This window comes from Pelobates fuscus, chromosome 3, assembly GCF_036172605.1.
Source record: "Pelobates fuscus isolate aPelFus1 chromosome 3, aPelFus1.pri, whole genome shotgun sequence".
Lineage (NCBI taxonomy): Eukaryota > Metazoa > Chordata > Amphibia > Anura > Pelobatidae > Pelobates > Pelobates fuscus.
The window spans coordinates 50,718,251-50,741,058 of NC_086319.1; the positions used below are offsets into that span (position 1 = coordinate 50,718,251).

A 22,808-nucleotide genomic window follows, 5' to 3' on the forward strand; every position below is an offset into this window, starting at 1 on the left:
GCATTATAAGTGGTTCCAGAAAGTCACAATATGAATTACATTAGACCAGGCATGGCATTTCAGTAATAACACGTAGCGAGATGTGAGACCTGGCTCAGGAAATGATTACTTGTACAAAAAGGACTTCTCTAGTCTTTGATGCTTCTGTACGTACATCTTCTCCAACCAGGAAGTGGCAGATAAACTTCAGCCAATCTTGGTTGTCCTAGAGATTCCTAAGAGAGCTATGATGGCTTAAGTGGACTTGTCACAGTTGTGTATGTTTGTAGAATGTGCAAAATGCACAATAGTGACTAACCTGGTGAACAGTTTTGCCTGTGAATTAGAAAATATAATAGGCCTCTATAGAAGATCCTGTAAGATAGCTGCCATCCAAAGAATCTACACAATAGATGCTTAAATAGTGTTACATTTACATATATAGCACAAAAAGCAGCACAATGAATTATGTCTGTACATTTCCTAATAGACATAAAACCACTTTTTTCCCCCTGCAAAAACCTTTGCAAGAATATATTTAAATAAAAATTTAGCATTTGTCATGTTTGTTTTGACCATCTAAATCTGTGCACTTACAAGCATTTACTAAGAATTTTAAATTTGACGAGTTTAAATTCAGTTCAGATCACTAAAAACAAAATATACTTTAAAGGAATTGTACAGCATTTTAGTGCAAAAAGGTGGGTACTATTCTCTTTGGAAAAGAGATACAAAAAAAAAAAAAAAGAATTTTTTTTTTAAACATATTTTTCGTTTTTGATAAAAGCTACCATTTTCAATGAAACAGCATTTTAAGGAAGAACAAAAACCACCTTTCTGTACTTTATTTCTGCATTTCTCTCGTGTGAGCCAACAATGACAGCTACTATCAGTATATATTGTCTGCTGGACATCTCTTTGCTAGTGAACTGGTATTTGTAAAGAAACACGTAAAACAGATACTTTGACAAGACTAGCGTCAATGGGACTTACAATGTCTTTTATTTATTCTATTCGGAATATTTTAGATAATAGTATCAAGATATAGTTGGAAATATGAGCAGAAGTTACCTTGGTTTGCAGTCCCAGAGTGCGGAAAAATAAGATGAGATGCGTCATGAATCGCAAAAGATGACCCACCAGCAAAGCCTTTTCTTTTGAAAGCCATTCACTGAACTCATCCATTAGACCTGCAATTAGATTTAATGATCACATTACCCAATAAGAACAACACAACACAACTACTTTACGTAATTTGTTATGCCTATGTCAGGAGACATGTAATGTTACCAACCTAAAACACAATGAACATATACGCAGGAACACTGCCCATGAAAAAAAAATTTAGTAATAGGCATAACAGAAACAAATCTCTAGGGTTCGCTAGGGATATCAGTCTGAAAAATGTAGCACGTGTATTAACTGTGTGTAATATGCATTTCATATATTCTGGGCTATACAGGTGCATTGCAGGCAACACTCTGTTGTGTGCTTGAAATGGTTTAATGTCCTGCATTCTGTATTGTGTTTTTTTTTTTATATGATAATTATTTATAAATCACCAACAGATTCTGCAGCGCTGTACAATGGGTAATGAAAGTTACAGTCAGTTGAAAGGGAAAGGTATTTTAGGAAAACATTTTCCCCAACGGTCTCAGAGTCATTTGCTAAAACAATTTTCCACCAATAAGTACCTCACCCCAATTAATGACTATGGTGCAAGATAAACTAAAACAAAAATGTATATTTTGCAAATGGTTCAATTATATAATTAAAAGTATGACTAAACCTAAAGGCCCTGAAGAGGTGATCAGCCCCCCTCGCCCCTGCCGAAAAACAAACACACATTATACTATGCTCACATACATTTAAACAGGTATATTAGAGGTCTGGGGCAAAGATAGTTTTTCTTTTTTATTAACGATCACCTGTTTAATAATGCCTATGCATTTTTAAACAGTATGTCTAAATATATAAGTAAGTCAGAAGAACATAGATCTTGATGCTTGTGGGACGAAAAAAACTGAAATTCTGCTAGACTGACCAATGGAATCACCAAAACAAGTGTACTAATAAGGTGCATTCTCCCTATAACACTGCAGATATTACTCCCTAGTTCCTATGAACTCTACAAAGAGTTTTTTTTCTAATAAATGGCTCATGTTCGATTGTATCATTTTGTGACTTCCCCAACTCCTCCTCTATATTATAGTATAAAAGTGTTTTTTGCCACATAAAACTGGTGATTCTGTGGGATTTGTTGAACAAAATTGTGGTCCTGGCACTCAAGGATCAATTAAACACTTTTTATTTGGAAAAAGTGAAACGTTTTGATCTCAAAGAGATCTTTCTCAAACTTTTTCCAAATAAATGTGCTGTTTAACCCCTTAATTCCACATGACATGTGTGACATGTCATGAGTCCCCTTTATTCCACAAGTTAACCCCTTAATTCCACAAGTTAACCCCTTAAGGACCAAACTTCTGAAATAAAAGGGAATAATGACATGTCACACATGTCATGTGTCCTTAAGGGGTTAATTGATCCTTGAGTGCCAGGACCACAATTTTGTGCAACTATTATGGTAGGGGGAGCCAACCCCAGGTCTGGTAGCACCAGGATCCTAATAAGAGTGCGGAATATCTCCGTTTATACATCTGGGGGATTTGTAACATTTTTATTAAAATTATTTTCCATACATTAAAGCCTTCAAAATAAAAAAAAAAAGTGTAATCGTGTGAAAGAAAAGGAGGCATAGTACAGTAAATGCAAATGGCTACTCACCATCTAAATCTGCTAGGATAATGTACTTCTGAATTTTATGGTAGTGTTCCTTATTCTCCTCCAAAACTCTCTAAAAAATGAATAGCACATTTTAAAAACATTCAACAGCTGCAAGCTATGCTACAAAGATTACAAAAAAAATAAAAATTAATTCATTCACCTTTTTATCTGTGGCCTGGAGCTCCTCAAATACACCTTCTAGAGTCCAGCTGTCGGGAACAAAAACCAAAGACAAAGCACATTAGAGAAAAATGAAACAACGGATGTGGTGTTTTTGCATATTAGATATCAGTGTATTCTTACCTTGCTTCCCTGTACTCTCGAGGAAGTTCATCGGTCTCCGAGGGTGCCATGCCTGATGCTCGAATCTCCTGGTCCACTAAACTGTCCACCATTGCCCTGAAATATGCCCAGATTGTATCCTCCCACGTATCACAAACTGGAAGAAGCTGAAAATATAGGACAAAATAAAAATCCTGGCCAAAGTGATCTGATAACAATGGGGAAAATAACTTCATGGGGAGAATTATCAGTATTATGAGAATTGTCTTTTTCAGGTGGTGAACAGAATATTTTGTGTCTCCCCGATTATGTACCACTATATAACAATACTGTGAGAATAGTCTACATCAATATTGCCTTGAATTAGAATCCTCTGATTTAAAGAACTTGAGAAAGCCCCCAAGAACTTAGCCAAAGACTATAAGGAGCAGGAGTCGCTAGAACCAGCATGTCGGCATCATGGAGGAGGTTTGCACTTCTATGGGGAGTGTCCCCAGGCAGGCATAATCATCAATGAAAAAATAGAAAAGTATTTCACAGATGGGATTGATTGCACAAGAGCTATAAAGGGGCTCTGAGCCGGTAGATAAGAAATGTAATTTAGCCAAAAACCATTAATAATAGCGTCTAGGAACAGCAGTAAGAGGAAAGACACACCCACGATAACATGTTTTGTGACTCAAAAGCACTTCATCAAAGTGTTAGCGATACTGTAGTGGTGTCTTTCCCCCCCTACTGCTGGTCCCAGCCGCTATTTTAGCAATGCAACAATAGGTACTGTTTTTGTTCAATTTTATTTTGCATTGTTTGTGCAAATCAATGGATCCAGGCGGTTGTTACAGACGTGTAACACCAACCTCTGTAAGGAGGAGCAAAGGGCCCGGTGAGTGGTGATAGTTTCCCTTTAAGCATTTTGAACTGGCGCTAATCACCAATTTCTGTAGATATTTGTAGAGCTTACAACAATACTGGTAGGGAGTCGAGATGGTAGGTGCAGTGGTGTGAATCTCCACTTTTTTTTTTACTTTTCTGGCTTCACAAAAACATAAAAAAAGTTTGACAAATTTCCTTTTGAAAAGGTATACAAATCTAAATGATAAGCCACACATTGACAGATCTACTTTATGAGACTCCTCTGTTCTTTACAGTTACGGGAATTCATAGCACATGAAATCCATTCTGGACTAAATATGATCAGGTTTTACATTAATCAATGTTTTATTAAGCTTAAACAAAAACAAGAGACAAGCATTAAAAACCTTACCTGTTTAAGATTTCCACTGAGAGTGGCATATATTGCTCGTTCATATCTATTAAACTGGTCCTGGAGGGGAAAGGCACATGTCAATATAGAAAGCAACACAAGCAACTGTAAGCAGGACAAACCAAACAAGCGCTTAAAAAGACAGGCAAAGTAATTGTGTAAAGTGTGACTTACATCTTCTGCCATTCGCCAGCAGCATGCTTTCCAGACACATCTGTATGGGTTTCCTTCTACCGGCTGCAGCTGCGACTCTGCAAAGATACGCACATTTAATGCCTCAATATAGTCACAGTGTTCTTACATAAAATCTCAAGTCATATTCTACTAAGCCAGGCCTTACGGGAAAAGCACTCGTGAATATGAATGGAAGACAACAAATTCTTCATGAATGTGTCAAATACCTTTGTTTCAGTGAATGAGAAGAGCTATGACTGGTAACGTCATATGTGTGGCTTGCTATACATATCCCAAAACAAAAACATACAGGAATTATGGGATACTTACACCATTCACACTGAAACTAATGAGACCAGCAGGAATGGCTGAAACATCAGGTCTCTCTAGATGTGAAGGCATAGCCAGTGTATGTGATCTGCTTGCTTGGTCTGAGAGGATAGGAAAGATAGCTTGGAATGCCACTCATCTTTAGTCCTAGAATGTTTATCATTGTGGCCATTAGAAAGATGTCCTTCATGTTGGACCTGAACAGCCTAAACTGTGTGGGTTAAAGTATAACTATTTATTAAAATGTGCTGCTTTAAGAACCACTTGGCACTCATAAACCACTTTATCTTGCGCAAATGATTTATGGGTGAGGGGTATCCCTTGCCAAAGGCACTATTTTATAAATCAGCTTCCATTAGCTACCTTGAGAGTGCCAGTCTTCCCACCACATACCTCCCTTCTCAATGTGAAGCCTGATAGTTTCTTGCAGGGAAAAAAGGAAGGGCTTGCAGAGGCTGAAGTTCAAGAAAACTGCAGTTTTGGCAAGTTTTTTTTTTTTTAAAGATATATCCCCAATGAATACACACATGAAAATTTGAGGTTATATTCTACTAAAGAGGGATTTCTATTTATATGCCCATTTGGGCAGTCAAGTGTTAATTTAAAAGGACACTTCATTTCTCAAACACTTTCAACTGTTTAACAGATATACCCACATTGAAAACACGCATGCATTGCTCATTGAGGGTAGATCTAAAAAATAGCTTGCAAAAGCTGCGGATCTCTTGTCTGCTGCCTTTGAAAGCCATCACCTTCTTCCCCTGCTGAGACATGCTGCGGCTGTCCAATCACCGAATTCTCAATGCAGCTCAATAAGAATTCTTTGCAACGGCTGCCTATTGAGTTTAGCTCCACAACCAGGAAGTGGTTGCTTGGCTGACAACTGAGTGTTGAAACTAGGATCATTTTTAAAAGTGCCGAATTCTACTGAAACCTGCACTTTTTGTATATATTGAAAAAAACGAAAAAACAAACAAACACTCTTCAACCATAAAGCACTTCATCAAGTTGCTCAAACCAGATTTGTATAAAATTACCTCCATTATTTATATTGGGATCACTGTACAATTTCCATCCTTCCAGTGTTGCTGCTCTCCAGGCTTGACCACATCGTTTACAAAGTCTCTGTGCCTGGTAAATGTATATAGATGGCATTATTTGGGAGCAGAAACTCATCCAACAGCTATTCCTATGGCAGAGACTGGCAGCTTAGGGTGATTATGGACCAGTTGAAGTGTTCTGGACACAATAGCCAAACACGTGTCTAAATGTACAATGCTGTACATTCACTTTTTACACAGCAAGCCAATTTACCTCTTCAGTCATTCCGGCTCTGATAAGAGTAAACAGATACTTTAAAAGCCGGACATCATCTTCTCGATCAAGATCATCTAAAGGCAGTTTCTGCCTAATAGGGGCATCAGGATCCTACAAGAAAGAAAGACAAGTATGGCTATCATAACTGAAATGCAGGTTTGTGAACACTTTTGGGAGGACTTTCCATAAGAAGTCTACTAGATTTACAAAAGAATTGTATCCTTCACTTTCTCCCCAGGGATTTCCACTCGTCCTCAATTACAGTCACAATAAGCAAACTAAAAAGCATGTAAAAACATGGCAACCAGTATCTGTGTGTTCTAGGCTTATGGCTCTACCAGACTCTCATTCCGTCAGATATTAAAGACGTTTTGGGATAAACGTAGGGGTTAGTTAGTAAGGATTCATAAGAACGCCCATTGTCATTGCAGTGGTGGTAAAAATATCTTTATACAAAAGGGGATTGATTGTAGTTTCCTTGGTTTTGTTTTTACAAACAAAATAATACATATCAATTTCACAGTAGAAGATATAGGCTTACCAACCCTTGCATTCAGATTAATTAGATCTTAATATCAAATAACAGATTTCTGATCCAACATACCAACTCATAAACCAGCGGACGACCAATTCCAATCGATGAAGAACTCCTCTGTTTTAATGTGCTCAGCGTATTTTCCCTTTTAATAAACAGGTAAGTAAATGAGTAATCTTGTGTGAAGACCATTGAAACAATTTTACTAATTAGCAGTAGGACAGAAATTCTTCAACAGTAGAACAATGAATATTAACAGCCTCTTGCAATCAACCAACCTAACCCATGTGCAATTAATTACACTTAAGGCCTGTGACATAACGAAAAAATCCAGATCTCTCTGAAGTAATAAATATATCAAATCAACAACTCAGGAGCTACACTTATTTCAGACAAACCTGGTTACTTATGAAAGTGAGAATTCTAAGGAATTCCAAGACAATTTTACATTTAAAGTCAAAACTGGACGTTTGGTTGACTTGGTGAAATTGTCCAGTTTCCCAATATTGGCCTTTTAAAAATTTAGCTTTAGATACAACCCCAGAGGGAAAAAATGCATGCAGTTTTTTTCTGCATGTTTTCTTTGGGGGTGTATGGGGAAAAAAATAAATAAACAACAGATTGCAAAAGCTGCAGACCTGCAGCCCCTCACTTATTAGCCCAGACTTTCAGTCATCAATGCGGATTTATATGGCAAGAGACACTTTTATAATGTGTCACAAAGATAAGTGCTTTGTGTGTGCATGGAGTGTTCCTTTAAATTTGAGATGAATTTTGGATTTATGAAAATTCTCACTCTAAGAAAATTTCTGTAAATGTTAAAAATGTGTTGTAAGTTATTGCGAAAACAACATATATAGATCTATAAAAATCTATCAGGGCCCAAAATTTCCACACAGCACTACCATGAAAATGTAGCCCTGGTGATCTTGCCAGGCTAAAGGAACACTACAGTGCTAGAAAAACAACATGCATTCCTAACACTATAGTGCTGGATTGGCTGTTTAGGTGTCCGGCCCTCCGTCAGTATGGGGGAAAAAAGGAAGCTTGCTTAATTTTGATCCATCGCCACGGCTGGCGCGCCACTATGGCTGAGATCATCAGTCTTGATGATCTCAGCCAATCCCATAAGAAAGCATTGGGAGACTATTGTGCATTTGTGGCAAAATGCCTCGCTTCGCCAATCAGCATCTTATCATAGAGATGCATTGAATTGCACAGTGCAGCACTGATATAGAAACCCCCCCTAGTGGCCGTCTGAGTAACAGCATCTAGAGGTGTTAATAGGCAGCAATGTAAACACCGTCTTTCCTTGAAAAGACAGCATTTGCATTGAAAAGCCTGCAAGGACAGGCTTTAGACACCAGAACCACTACAAGCTTAAGCTGTAGTGGTTCTGGTGACTATAGTGGCCCTTTAAGGGTGTCCATAAGCAGACACACAAACACAATAGAAATCTGTCTTTATTTCATATTGTTCAGGCACAAAACAATCCAGATAGCCTGCCATTGAATATTAAGTATCCTGAAACAATTTATTATTGATAAGACAAGGTTTTTGCAATCACACTCACCAGTAGACAGATTTGGCATAAAACTCAATTTTCTCAGAGAAATCTCCAACATCATCTTTGGCTATACTTTCTAACCAATCGACCACAAGCTACATGTAAAAAAATAAATTAAAAAAAATACATCTCATTTTTAAAGAATAATTTTAAACATGGCTTTTTTTTTTTTTTTTTTTTTTTAAACCAAAGCATGGGTTGAGATCCAAAGGACCAGTGACCAGATCTTATACACAGAAAGCACAGTTTTGACCTTAAGAGAAGAAAATAAGCCTATAAACACCACCAGAGCAATGGGTAACATAAGCTATACAGGAAGATCTGTAAGATTTCAGATGTATGAACCTAAGGGCATAAGATCCACTCTTTCCCCACCCAAGCTGGCCAGTGTCATAATCATCAAGTGTCCCATAGCACTGTGCGCCCTCGAAAGCCGTGCCAGTCAGTAGGACCCCCCACCTCATAGTGTCCACAAACCGGCAGTCCTCTGCATCTTCAGAGCTCTGTCTGGGCAATATGGAAGCCGCCGCATGTCTCTCCCATCACCGGATACTTCACAGCAGAGGACGAACGGCCCTTTTGGGCTGAGGCCTTCACATCTAAGCCCAAAAGGGCTCTCAGTGGAGTGCACAATTCTCTCTGGGCCCTTGTATAGCTAAGATGCATAGACTCCATTAATGACAGCAGGAGACCGCTCAGGATGTGCCACAGTGGGCCAGCAGCCTCCCAAGGCATAGGTATGAGGTAAAATTTGGCTTCTGAACATGTTAATGTTCTCTGTGCTAATCATCCGACATGGTGGTGAAGAATCAGGGAAACATAAAAAGTAAGTCCCATGCAGGGGGCTGCCATCATAACATGTGCACCACTGGAAATAAAACCCCAGAACATGCGGCCGAGATAACCCCCAACGGCCCCGGGGAGAAGAAGGGCCACGGATCTACCCCCATAACTCATCTGGTAAGTATAAATCACATTTGTTGCTCTGAACTTGTTGTCTTGGCATCTCACCCAAATCGTGCAGCAGGCCTTCAAGCCCTATTAAGCCAGTGCTGTAATGCAGTAGGCCATAGTCTTTGGTAGTGCCACACACAGGCAGCTTTCTGCTACCCACCGGCATCAATCGCTAGCTGGGGTATTGCCATATTCAGAAACATGTAGTAATCCTATAGACTGTAAGCTCATTTGAGCAGGGTCCTCTTCAACCTATTGTTCCTGTAAGTTTTCTTGTAATTGTCTTATTTATTGTTACATCCCCCCTCTCAAAATATTGTAAAGCGCTACGGAATCTGTTGGCGCTATATAAATGGCAATAATAATAATAATAATAATAATAATAATAATCCGGGCCAGCAGAGATCAGTAAGCAATATTCAGCAGTTTTTAGGAACAAGAGACCGGAGCTGCCTGCTCTCTTCATAGTTTTTAACAATGTATTCATTATATCTATCCAAGAACACGCTGGCATCATCGAAGTTTATTAGGGAGAGTAAGGAATAGTTAACCATATTTTGAGCTTTTTATTTTAATGCTTTTGAAAGTTTCACATTTTTTCTTTCTGGTAAACAGTGGGTACATTGATTTTTATTCAGAGACAATCAGAATTAAGGTAATATATAAACTAACAGCAATGTTTTGTTTTCCCTGACAAATTACAAAAGATTCTTTAGAACTCACCTGAGTCTGACGGACAAGGGTATCTCTCTGAAAAAGTTTTTCTACAACCATCTTTTCACTTGCATTTGGTGCCTAAATAAAAAAGAATTTCAGCTAAATAAGCACATAAAACATGAAAATAGTTTTTCCTGTACTTATTACAAGTGTATCTTTCATGGAAAAATAAGACTGCGTTTGTGATATAAGTGTCTGTGGGAAATAAGAATTACATGCCATAATTACACAGATCCAATATACAAATAGCGTACTTGTTTACACATCACACTTAAATGGTTACTCCAGCCCTTTTGAAGGGGCGGACAGGACTTTCTCTGTGTAGTATGCCCAGTAGGGCGCTATGGAGAAGGTGTCCATTTTGCCGTCTCAGAGCGCCCTGTGCATTGGCCCAGCAAGGGAAGGGAGATTTTGTTTGTTTTTAAAAATGTGTAACAGAGGGAGCACGCAATGGGAAGAAATCTCTCAGTGCAGTGTTTCAAACAGAAACAATGCACGTACGTACTCCTGCCACCATGACCACTTCATCACTGTAGAGTTTAGACAAGTTGAAGAACCAGTTAAAACAGGGACATACAGTGAAATGCAAAATCCCATTCAATGACAAGCATAACATTTTACCCTGATTTATTCTATTGCCCAAACTGTCAAACATATAAACTTTTTCCCCTAAGTTACAACTTACAACAATATCAAACATGCTTTCCTCTTCTAGCGAAGACTGTATTCGATCTCTGAAAAGGTTAGGTAACAAATACAAAGAGAGCGTTAAATGGGAAAAATTACCATTATAGTCTCATGCATTAAAAACAAAACCTGAACAAAAAAAACCCCCAAACCTTAGTGTTGATATTCCATCTGCAAAAATATTTCATTAAAATGTAAATAAATTACACAACCTCCTCCATCAAACAAATGAAAACAACCCAAAACAAATCACATTCCTTTTTTTAACCCCAACACAATGGCATTCATTGGACATGGTTTTCCAGCAATTAATCTTTTCCTGTACCCCCACACCACCCTGTTTACAATCAAATGTGTGCATGTGTTATGTAACCTAGTGCTACAACTGGATTACAGTTGTAATGATGTCAATGTAACATCAAATGCCATAAATTTTAGTTAAAGGAACATGGTACTTTAATAACCTTTTTTTTTTGTCCTAACTCTGCTGTGTCCTTGTGGTTTTTTTGTTGTCAAGGCTCCCCTTCCCTTCACTCCAGCACTGGCAGCTGTCCCACCTACCTCTTTTAAAGTCATCATGTGTGATGACTCTGGTGCAATCCAATGCTTCTCACAGAGAAACATTGTGGACTTAAGGCACATGATGTGCAACAATCACAGCAATGCGCCATCCAATGCCTCTTGCGCACAGCACTATCCATTACGCTATTTAGACATGCAGGTGCTCTTTCCACACAAGCACTGCCTGCAAGCAAGTCCATCAAAGTAAGATGAAGTTGCTAAAGTGTCTACAGTTTTTCTTTAATAAATTATAGTCTATCAAGAATTTACATGTAAAATGTCACTTCCTTCATAAATATACCTAAATATTTTTGCTTGCTTAGTAATGTTGATTCTATGTAGTGTCAATGAAACCTGAGTAGAAACCATAACCACTTACGCCATAGTGGATATTTTAAGTAGTGGCAATATTCGACAATTGACACAGATGCATCAATATTTGATTCTTGAGGGTAAAAAGTTGACATTTTGACAAAATGTCTAAAAATTAAAATTTTCGAAAGTTTGAGCTTGCTATTATGATGCTCAAGAAAATCCACTCAGTATTGCAAAGAGACACCAAAGCATAAGTGTGATTTTAAGATCTTCTCCACGGTTAAAGAACCAAAGATGACACTGACATTTGTATTTTTTTTTTTTTTTTTTTACATGAATCCCAGTAAACACTTTTAATATATTTGACTAGGTTAAATAATCAAAAGTGTATAGAAAACCAACTTTCTGACTTATGAACTGCCATTTTAAAATATGTGTATTATATACAAGGATACAATAGGCAGGAATTGACTCCAATGCACTATGGAAGGGGGTACTCTCTGCACCATAGCCTTTACACTTATACTAAATGGTTAAGGGGCCAAGAAACTGCTGCTCAAAACATCAAAAGCAATCTTTTAAAGATCAATTTGTAAGGTGGCTCAATTTGTAAGCAATAATAGTAGAATTATCAGGAATTTAAAAAAAAATTCTATTAGGGTTAAAACATGCTATGCTTTCTGTGCATCAATCTGCACATTTGTATTCTTTAATTATCTTAAAAACTTCTAGGCATCTACCTAAAAATAAAATACTATATATTTTGGGATTAATTTCCCAGTTGCTGCAGGCAACAGCAGGGTGACCTTATCAGTTTCTTGGCAGCAAATGATGCTGACAGAGAGGAAGACATCATTTACAGACACGGAAGCTTCAGCACAAAACTCTGTAAAGAACCGAAAAGATCTGCAGGGGAGAATCAGAGACTAAGTCTTCCACTAACAATGTTTTTGAAGGTCTTAAATTTGACATACACTGGAAGAGACATTTTTTACTTTGCGGTGGTTTTAAAATAAATTGTCTGGGTCTCCCTAGTGTAATTCTACTAAAACACTGACAGTAAGGGAGAGGGGAGGTTAGAAGGGTACTACCAGGCCCGGGACAACTGGCATTTGCCTTCTTCAAAATTACTCAATATTTCCACAACTAAAAAGAAAGCTAGTAGGGGATTTGATTCACCTGCAAGTTTTATTAATTTAATTTCAATCAAGAATAGAAATAAAAATGTAATACCAATGCACACGCACCCTGAACTGATGGTGTTCCTTTTGCTTTGAGAACTTACCTGAAAAGTATAGATTCAGATAACATGTTCTTTTAAGGGCACTAACCTATAAAGAGATGCAATAAGCCTCCACGTAACCATTTCTTGCCGTAGAAGCCACAGCATACTGGCCGTTTTGGAAAACTTCTGCTGTCCTGGAGTGACATGCTTGACAATCCTTTTAAGCAAGCCCATCTGGAAAGAAAAAGCGCTCTCTTAAAACAGGCAACACAAGGTACCTATCCAAGGTAAGAATTAAAATTAGTCCCTTTTAAAAAAATAATTTACTTAATGGAAAATCTTTATTAAAATACATATTTAATTGAAATGGAGGCATTTGATGTAAAAGTTACGTTTTACATGAAAACTTCTAAACATCTCTCAGTATACCTGAATTCAATCCCTTAAAAGAGACACTCGGGGCAGTAACACAACTTGATATATGATATAGGTAACTTTTGGCCAGAATAATATGCTGTATTTTTGCAGCAGTCTGCGTCACATTATTCCACAAATTGTCATCTGTACCAGTGTACACAGAGTTCGGTATCTGACAGCAGTCAGGCTGAACACTGTGGTATTTATTTTTTTCTCTATTTTCCACCCACCTGCTGCACCTACACAGTGCCCTCATAAGTATCTCCCACATCCTCCTCCATCAAAGGGTGCCCTATTGTGTGTTTTCTCTACAGACCATAGCTCTACACATGACTAAAAGAAAGAGCGGAAGCATTAATCAAAGCTTCTGCTTTTCAGTGTGACACTTCAACTTCTGGCTGCGTGCAACAGCGCTGCACTGACTCATGGACTATGTGATTCAGTGTTGTATTCCAGTTTGTTTTGACTAGATGGTTATAGTAATTGCCATTATGTGCGGCCAGGCACCCAAAAGCTATACTCATCTATATAACATTCTCTGAGCGACTAGGATAGTCTACCTGTTCACTGCATGTATCTTCATACTTTTTAACAAGGTCAAACACTTCACTGGAAGGATGGTTCAAGAAGGCGTGCAGAAATTCACGAAACATACTCATTGTTGCTGAAAATATACAGGAATAGAGGCAAGAAATAAAATCAGAAAACATTAAAAAAAATAATTAACAGTTCAATTTATTTGAATGTGTACTAATTAATGGAAAAATTATTATTAAACAATTTTATCTATGCAATGGGATTGAAAAGTGTGTGTGTGTGTGTGTGTGGGGGGGGGGGTGAAATATGTACAGTTACAAATCCATTATTTTCTTCCAAGAGTAGCTGCTTTTACTTTGATTAGATCATGTCTCTGGTTTAATCCAATACACTGAGGATCTAAGAGATTATGTGCCAAAACTGCTGCCTTAAAGGAACACTTTAGTGTTAGGAATACAAAGATCTATTCCGAACGCTTTCCTCAGACCGCACGACCCTCGCCAGCGAAGTAAAAGGTTAAATAACCCTTTATTCACTTACCCGAATCCAGTGCTGGTTTATCTGCGCTGGGTCGCGGCACGCCTCCTCCATTGGTGGGGGAATCCAATGGGTATGTGCAACATTGCCTCAATGCTTTCCTATGGTGTTTTCCCTGACTCTGAGTGTCCTTAATGCAGATCAAGAGGACATCCAGCAACAGGAAGCGCCACAATTGGCTTTCTGGTAGACAGCCACTAAAGGCAGTCTTGGTACTTCAATGTAAACATTGCAGTTTCTCTAAAACTGCGATGTTTTACACTGCAGGACTAAGGAGGACAGGGGCACTGCATTAAGACAACATCAATGAGCTAAAGTGGTCTGTTTAGCATGTACCTTTAACGGGGAGACATAGCATGCAGAATTCATTACTTTACTGTGGCCTAAAATAAGAAATTCTTTAATAGAGAAAGCTGTTTGCATTCCAGGTAACTCACACTTTAGTGAAAACCACAGTTAATTTCATCTAGTAGCTCAGCCTTCAGTTGATCTACTTTAATAAACAGGATGATTTTTTTTTACTACTTGGCCATTACCTAAGATTACCATGTTTTATAAACTTATTTATAGCTACTAACTCAGAATTTGGGTGCAACATAGTTAATGGATAAAATTTCCATTTCCGAATACACTTTCCTTTAATAAGAGGAAATCATCAATGTGAAATGGAACACTGTAAACTGCAAGTTGAAAGCGCTAATATAGAATTCAACTGCAAGCTCCATGTCAATATTTACTTACTATTGAAGCTTAAAAAAAAATCAATCAGTGCATCCTTTACATGTTCATTAGCCACAATCTAGCATAGCAGGGATGGCCAAACAGTAGATTAACAGTTCTTACAGAACAAAAAAATCCCATGATGCTTGCTCACCCAGAAATCTACCTTTTAACTATCCTTGTACTACAGACAATGCTGCAGAATTACAACTCCTTATATTTGATCAGCTGTACGGTTGGACTAGCATCATGGTTAATGTAGTTCAACAGTTAGGGATCTGCTTTCTGTCCATCCCTGGCATTGGTTATGCATTCTTGTTATATCTAGTTACTTAGAATTGTTCCAAGAACGGTATTTACTTCTGCATTTCACTTAAAAATAGGGTTTATAGAATTACAATGAAAAAACAAAAAATCAGGAATTTAGAGCAATCAAGTAGCCCTTATAGTGTAGTATTTATAATTTTTAATACACCCACCCCCAATGGAAGGGTACACATATGTATTGTGCTTTCACAATACAAAGCTCTCCTTGAAATTGAATCTGCCGATAATTCAATAAAGCCCACGAACCCTTGGTAATGTCTCAATCTGGTTGGAAATTGGAAAAGCAGCCATGCACGCCAGCAGTAACTCCTTGCCCTGAGGAAGTAGGTGCAGGCCTATAAAATACTCAGGAATAGAATAATTACCATGCTAGTGTTTCTGAGCACATACAGACAGCATACTTTGGGCACTCCGTGTGTTGTATACTGCTAGTGTGCATGGCTACATTTCCAACCTAAAGCAGACATTACAGAGGATCCCGAGGATTTATCGACCCACCAGCAGGTTCAATTTGCACAAAGTCCTTTATCCCTAGTGCTGGTGTGAGGCACAATACTTCCGAGTACCCTTCCTTTGTAGTTTGAAGGATGCACGAGTAGGAAGTGCCACACAAAACCCTCGGGACACAAATAAATGGACAGAAATTGTTTTTAATTATAAAATTCTCTAGGCAAACAATTTTTATTAATCATTGGATATATTATATTCTTAAAGCAACAAATGGTTTTTCTAGTGTGGTGTTATTTAGTGGAAAATCCAATTTCTTTAGGATGGCACTACTTTGATATAATAAAATCGATACAATACCTGCTTCTCCTGGGTCGTCTTCCTGTACCATGACTGCACCGATTGTAACATCTTCACCGTAACCGGGAGAATTAATGGAGTTTAACATTAATGTTCTCTGAGGGGAATATGTGCCTGTCCATGCGCTTTCATCCAGGCTAGACATCTAAAAAAAAAATACAAAAAAAATTCCAGTCAATTGAAGCAGGGCAAGGAAGTCAGCACTAGGACCAAATGTTGTTAGCTTGTTTCTGAGAGCGGAACATACCATAGATACATTTCCCAAGCGCCCAGGAGTCTGGACAAGATGGGAAGAGATACCTCCAGTACCAAGAATGGCTGATACATCTTGTAGCCTTGAAGCACTAAATGACTGAGGTGTCACTGACAAGACAAGGGAGAAACATTAAGAATATTTTATCACTGAAGATAAGAAGAGCTTGTGCAAATCTTGAGTTTAAATAAATTAAAAACATACCAACTACTTATAAAAACAAAACAATAAGCAGAAATCCTAATTCCCAACTTCCCTGAAAGGCCATAAACCTTGAAGTACAAAATTAACCTACAAAACATGTGAATATACTTGATAAAACATATTGCCCCAGTACGGACTACTAGGGAGAATTACCCTTGTACTGTGACACTAATGGACATATGAATATGGCAAATAGTGACCACTAGTTGCCTTTCAAAACAGTAACAAAAAGATGTGCATTGAATTTAACATTTCAAGTCCTATGCTACAAGCCAGACCTAAAAAGTTACTCACTACTTCAAGCTTTGAAGGTCCATGGCACATTCATGGGGGGTGAATTTCTACTCGCAGGGATACATTTTTAACTCACCAATTGCTACTAGCGAGTAAAACATTTGAACTTTGATTAAATAATTCAATATTATATTATTTTTAATAAACCAGAAAAAATAAAGACTATTGATTGCATCATGCTTCCTTTTTTGAGAAGTCTTTTTAGATCTCTAGCTTGATGTTTTGATTTTATGCTGGTTAACTGCACTTAATTATACTTTATTTATGAACATCTTTTAAAAGCATCACTTGTAATATCATCACCTTACAAAGATCAATTATAATATAACTTGCACTTATATTCCAATCGCCTTTTACGCTATACCATACAAGATTTAATTGCATTCGATTTTTGCTTCTTGAGCATACCAATTAACAAGCAGGATTAAAGGCCTAATCTATTGTACTCACTGTTCGCCTATTGTGTATATCGGAGTTTAACAAATACTTTGCTATATCATATCTGTAAATGATATATCCAAGCATAGAGTGTTGGTATTTTAAAGTTGTGGTCAGTCTATTCACATTGTGCCCATGTCTGAAAGGGACCCTCTAGGTGGGAGCTAACCTATTATTTATTTAAATACATTAAATATTACTGGCATTTATACAATGCCAACATATTCCACTGCGCTCTCCTATTTTAATAAGGGGAAATAAGAAAAAACAAACTATTACAAATGCTAACATGAAATAAAAGGTTACTGAGGACCCTGCTCAAACATGCTTACAATCTAGAGGTGATCAGCCATGCAGTGAAAAAATATATGGGGGTAATACTTTAAATTATTACAATTACTGCAGATCACCAGTGTCCAAAATTAACACCCACCAACCCACGCACAGTACTACAAGTACCATAGTTCTAATACATTACATTACAGCAATGTTTTGTTGGGGTAAAAAATGAAAACTACTCAAGGCTGAAATGGAGAGACAGTATGGGTGGGCTTATGGAGCAAAACACACACTCCCTCCCCCCTCCCAAAACTAGACAAAAAATACTATAAAACGTATTCCACCCACAACAACCAACTATTACCCTACAAACACAATGCAACCAACAGGTGCGGGTAACTGGTGTGCTCATTTAAACAAACACTATAGTGTTAGGAATACATATATGTATTCCTAATGCTATAATGTCCTAGTCCAGGGGTATCTAACCTTCCTCACCCCAGATGTTGTGGACTACATCACCCACAATGCTCTTACAGCCATAATGCTGGCAAAGCATCATGGGAGGTGAAGTCCAAAACATCTGCAGTGCCGAAGGTTCCCTACCCCTGGACTAGTCAGTGAGGTCATCGGGTGAGAACTGTCAGGGCTAAAAAAAGGAATTCTGCCAACACTTTCTCTCCCTAGCAGCACTGGTCTACATGGACTCCATACAATTCTTATAAAATTATTAGTAATTACGTAATACTTTTTATCAGTTCAAAGAAACGGGCCCATATTAGTGGGCCAGACATTCTTTCATTTTAATTCTACCTTACAGCCCCCAACTCATCTAATGATTCTACATCACAGAGACTGAGGACACTTCTGAACACTTAACTTTTTCTTGTACTATGGCCTGTATTGATTGCATATTATATGCACTGTTCTACTAATGAAATTTAGTGTTTTGATAACATTTCTGCATTACAAAATTTTTAACAGGATTAACAGTTTGCAGTTTTCAAGCTATAACCTAAACTTCCACTTACCATGAAGTACGGTTGCATAGGAAAATCTACATATTCAACCTGAAGCTATCCTATTCATAATGACCAGTTATTTGGCTTGTTAATAGTGTTGCAGCCATATAAGTTGCTTCTTTTGGGGTGGGCAAGATACTTACAGTTTTGCCGTAGAAGAGACCCAGGTGTCCAAGTCACTGTTTGAGTTCTTGATGTACTAGCACCAGTCCAGTTGTCATCCGCTGGGATCAGATGTTAAAGAAAGCAATAAGCTAGTTGCAATGTTTAAAATTTGATGGTAAAAAAAACTAGCAATTTTGCAAAGGCAAGTTTACCTTCACAAATGTCTTATTTTTTTTTTTTAAATTGCATGAGAAAACTTTAAATGCACGAATATTAGACAGGTAAAAACACTGTCTAATGAATGGCACATTATTTCATCTTCTATCAACTTGCTAAGTTGTTACATAGATTTTCATCAGGAGGAAACTCACCTTTTCTCCAGTGTCATCCTGGTATCGATCCAGCAGCTACTCCTCTTCTGAAATCATCTTAAAGGATGACCCTGGGCCAATTTAATGTGGCAATCACCACACTCTGCAAAGACTATGCTGCTAATAGGAGAGCACTGAACCCAGAAGCCTTCACACCGTAAACTGATGTACAACATGAAAACTTTAATATTTGAAAGACTATGAAGAAGTGCTTCTAGTGGCTGCATACCTTTCAGACTGGCAATGGGTCTAAAGGAACACTGGACAACCTGGCTCTGTTTCCAATTGGGGGGGGGAGAGGGGGAGAAGCAGCCACTGCGACCATAAATACTACAGTGAGCTGTAGTGGCTATGGTGCTTCCTTTAATTGAAAGTGAAAAATATATGTCAGAATATAATTCTTGTAGTTATGGCAAAAATCTGTACAAATGTATGAAAGCAGTAATATCAGAACAATGTAAAGGATACAAGTAATCCCGGTAGACCTATGTCGACGGGCAGTTCTGGAAATCTCAGCATCCCGAAGCACCGGAGAAGAAAAATCCACATGTGACCTCCTGGAAAGGAGAGTACTGTAAAGGGTTTTCCATGGTTACAGTAAAGTATGGATCAAATACATTTACATATTTGCACTGTTATATACTTATAACAAATCAGGTCTGCATTTTATTGGGCTTGTTACCACTTTGTCAGGTTTTGCTGGATTAAACAATGTAAGGATTGTTACAATTTTGAATTGCTTAGATTTCCTCTTAAAACCACTATAGAATACCATGCCCAGCAGGTTATAAGAAACAAAAACCCAAACCCTAAAAGGTAATGTGTTTAAGACTAATATTTACTAGCCACGCATCAATTTCACTTAAAGGAACACAAACATGTATACCTGACTCTAGTATTAAAACCACCATGTAGCCCCCCCCCAGCCCTCTAAATATAGTAAAAAACAAAACAAAACAAAAAAAAACAACTTACATTTACTGCTGCTGCTGGCTCTGTGCCTGATCTGCCTGCATTGCTGACATTATCAGAAGTGATGTTCTGAGCCAATCACAATGCTTTCCCATAGGATTGGCTGAGACTGTCAAGAAGGCAGATTAGGGGCAGAGCCAGCACAAGCCAAACACAGCCCTGGCCAATCAGTATCTCCTCATAGAGATGCATTGAATCAATGCATTTCTATAAGGAACATCCAGTGTCTCCAGGCAGAGGGCAGGAGACACTGTGCAGCACTACCCCAGGATTTGCCAGTGGAGGTATCCATAGGCTGTAATGTAAACATTACTGTAATGCACTCTCTCTGAAAAGACAGTGTTTACCGCAAAAGCCTGAAGGTAAGGATTATAGTCACCAGAACAAATACAATAAGTTGTAGTTGTTCAGGTGACTAGTGTATCTTTAATCAAGACCTTAGACACCTCAGAAAGGGATTTATACCCAATTGCATCACACTACATGACATAAGGACCAGTGATGATGGATGTAAACAAAACTGATACATTTTACATGTGCCAGTAGCTTATGTTCACATAATCACAATCTACTGACAAGTCATGGAAGAACAATTCAGGCCTTTTAAGTGCAACATTTTTTTATTTTAAATAAAATAAGAGTAACCATGTCTGGTCCATCAAAGGAACACAAATTAGGTTAACTACTGTTTCCACAGGAAAACACTGGGCTGTAAAAATATCAGAGCTAGTTAAGAGAGAGACTTTTGATTTTCAGTAAAACACAGTCAATGTTTGGAATGTAAAGTGAATCTGACATTTTGGTTTGGAATTTGGAATAGTCAAAAACAAAACATAACTGTCTTGGAGAAGGTTTCCTGTCCAGCCACTGTGGTCTAAAATGAATAACTCGCTTTGTAGTCCCCTTTATTTGTAAGTCTGTCTAAACACACGTAATATAATACTCCTGCACATAACAGGGATACATAGCTTCAATGAGATTAAACACAGAGGGTAACATGTCCGGCATCTTGGGCTAAATGGGGCACAGAAACTAAGTGGCATGGGCACAGTCAGATGGGGATCATAGTGATATTGGGGAGGATACTCCTTAATTACAATGTTTTAATAGTGGGGCATGGGCACAGTCAGAATGGGATTATAGTGATATTGGGGAGGATACTCCTTAATTACAATGTTTTAATAGTGGGGCATGGGCACAGTCAGATGGGGGATCATAGTGATATTGGGGAGGATACTCCTTAATTACAATGTTTTAATAGTGAGACATGGGCACAGTCAGATGGGAATCATATTGATATTGGGGAGGATAATCCCTAATTACAATGTTTTATAGTGGGACATAGGCACAGTCAGATGGGGATCAGAGTTATATTGGGGAGGATACTCCTTAATTACAATGTTTTAATAGTGGGACATAGGCACAGTCAGATGGGGTTCATAGTGATATTGGGGAGGATACTCCTTAATTACAATGTTTTAATAGTGGGGCATGGGCACAGTCAGATGGGGTTCATAGTGATATTGGGGAGGATACTCCTTAATTACAATGTTTTAATAGTGGGACATGGGCACAGTCAGATGGGGTTCATATTGATATTGGGGAGGATACTCCTTAATTACATTGTTTTAATAGTGGGACATAGGCACAGTCAGATGGGGATCATAGTGATATTGGGGAGGATAATCCCTAATTACAATGTTTTAATAGCTGGGCATTGATGGAATTGTGTGGTTCCCAATGGGTTATACAGAGAAGGGTTCTGCCTGCATAGCACGTGAAGAATGCATGGAGCACACTACATGCATGTTAGAGCACCAGGCCCACACATGTCACATGGCTCACAGTGGCAGCGACCACCCCCACCACCCCCTTACCTGTCCATGGTCACAGCCAACCTGCTCTATTCCCACACTTCCCGCCCAGCGACAGGCGACATTCAACAACCGGGACCCGGGAATACAATCAAACCATCCACTTCCGGTTATCTAATTCCACCCTCTGACCCGGAGATGGCCCCGCCGCCATGTTTGATGAGGGCATGGTAGAAAATGATGTCAGTGGTTTGCTTTATGTTTTACATTCTCACCAGTTTAGCTGCACTTTATTTTATTTTTTCTGTTCAGTTGCAATACTCAACACTTAAAGATAGATGCAGGCAGTATAAGTGTTTATTACAGGAAGCCTATTGCTCATTCTATTATTATAATTATTACAGGCTTTCTTTTTATTTCAGCTTGTGTCTCTCTCCTGGCAATGGCCCTTACCTGCTTAGTATTCAGGCAGAGCATTGGTAATACAGGCTTGGCCAGGTCTTGTAATTATGGTGCACTCGGTAAGCTATGACTTCATATTCTGTGTGTTTCCCCTTTTATATATTTTATTAACCTCACTCAGGGAACTTGGAACAGTCTTGATTTTATTAAAGACACGGCGGCTCATATTATGCATAACTCTTTCTTTATTTCCTCAGCAGCAAAGATAGAGGAATATAAATATTATCAAATTGAAAGAAAAAACTGTATAGGTACACAGGCAACCAATAACATAACAGAGGAAGTGGCTATATAATGCCTGTGTCTCCCACAATCCCCCTCTTTCGTTGCTGCTTCCTCAGACAGCTAAGTATCCTGTTTATGCTCTCTCACTCATTGCATTTTACTTGTGATATTTTATTGTAATTCTTGTTATTTTGCTTATTTTTACCTATTACTGTGCTTAATTGTCTTGGTACTTTACTGTACGTTGTCCCTACATCGTTGGTGTACTGGGGTGCTCTCTGGGGTTTTTGCCCGCAACCGCGGGCTCTCTCTTTCCCCTCCCACCGACCCTGT

The 22,808-nt window shown here is 38.3% G+C and overlaps 1 protein-coding gene across 2 annotated transcripts in view; it reads right to left on the minus strand.

The window, feature by feature from the left end:
- Positions 1–21,939, minus strand: part of NUP107 (nucleoporin 107) — a 34,956-nt gene extending 13,017 nt beyond the window's left edge. The window contains exons 1-19 of one of the 2 annotated variants that reach the window (XM_063445133.1): positions 21,852–21,939; positions 19,471–19,559; positions 18,670–18,750; positions 16,284–16,399; positions 16,037–16,181; positions 13,669–13,772; positions 12,798–12,925; positions 10,589–10,637; positions 9,910–9,981; positions 8,239–8,327; positions 6,735–6,810; positions 6,128–6,241; positions 5,851–5,944; positions 4,484–4,560; positions 4,310–4,369; positions 3,067–3,212; positions 2,924–2,972; positions 2,764–2,833; positions 1,051–1,169 (exon numbers count right to left, since the gene is read on the minus strand). In XM_063445133.1, coding sequence (XP_063301203.1) covers positions 1,051–1,169; positions 2,764–2,833; positions 2,924–2,972; positions 3,067–3,212; positions 4,310–4,369; positions 4,484–4,560; positions 5,851–5,944; positions 6,128–6,241; positions 6,735–6,810; positions 8,239–8,327; positions 9,910–9,981; positions 10,589–10,637; positions 12,798–12,925; positions 13,669–13,772; positions 16,037–16,181; positions 16,284–16,399; positions 18,670–18,750; positions 19,471–19,559; positions 21,852–21,859 — 1,686 coding nt within the window. In that variant the 5' untranslated portion in view covers positions 21,860–21,939. Of the gene's footprint in view, positions 1–1,050; positions 1,170–2,763; positions 2,834–2,923; positions 2,973–3,066; positions 3,213–4,309; positions 4,370–4,483; positions 4,561–5,850; positions 5,945–6,127; positions 6,242–6,734; positions 6,811–8,238; positions 8,328–9,909; positions 9,982–10,588; positions 10,638–12,797; positions 12,926–13,668; positions 13,773–16,036; positions 16,182–16,283; positions 16,400–18,669; positions 18,751–19,470; positions 19,575–21,851 lie in introns of both variants that reach the window. The other variant, XM_063445132.1, reaches the window with a different exon arrangement.
- Positions 21,940–22,808: the final 869 nt, after the last annotated feature.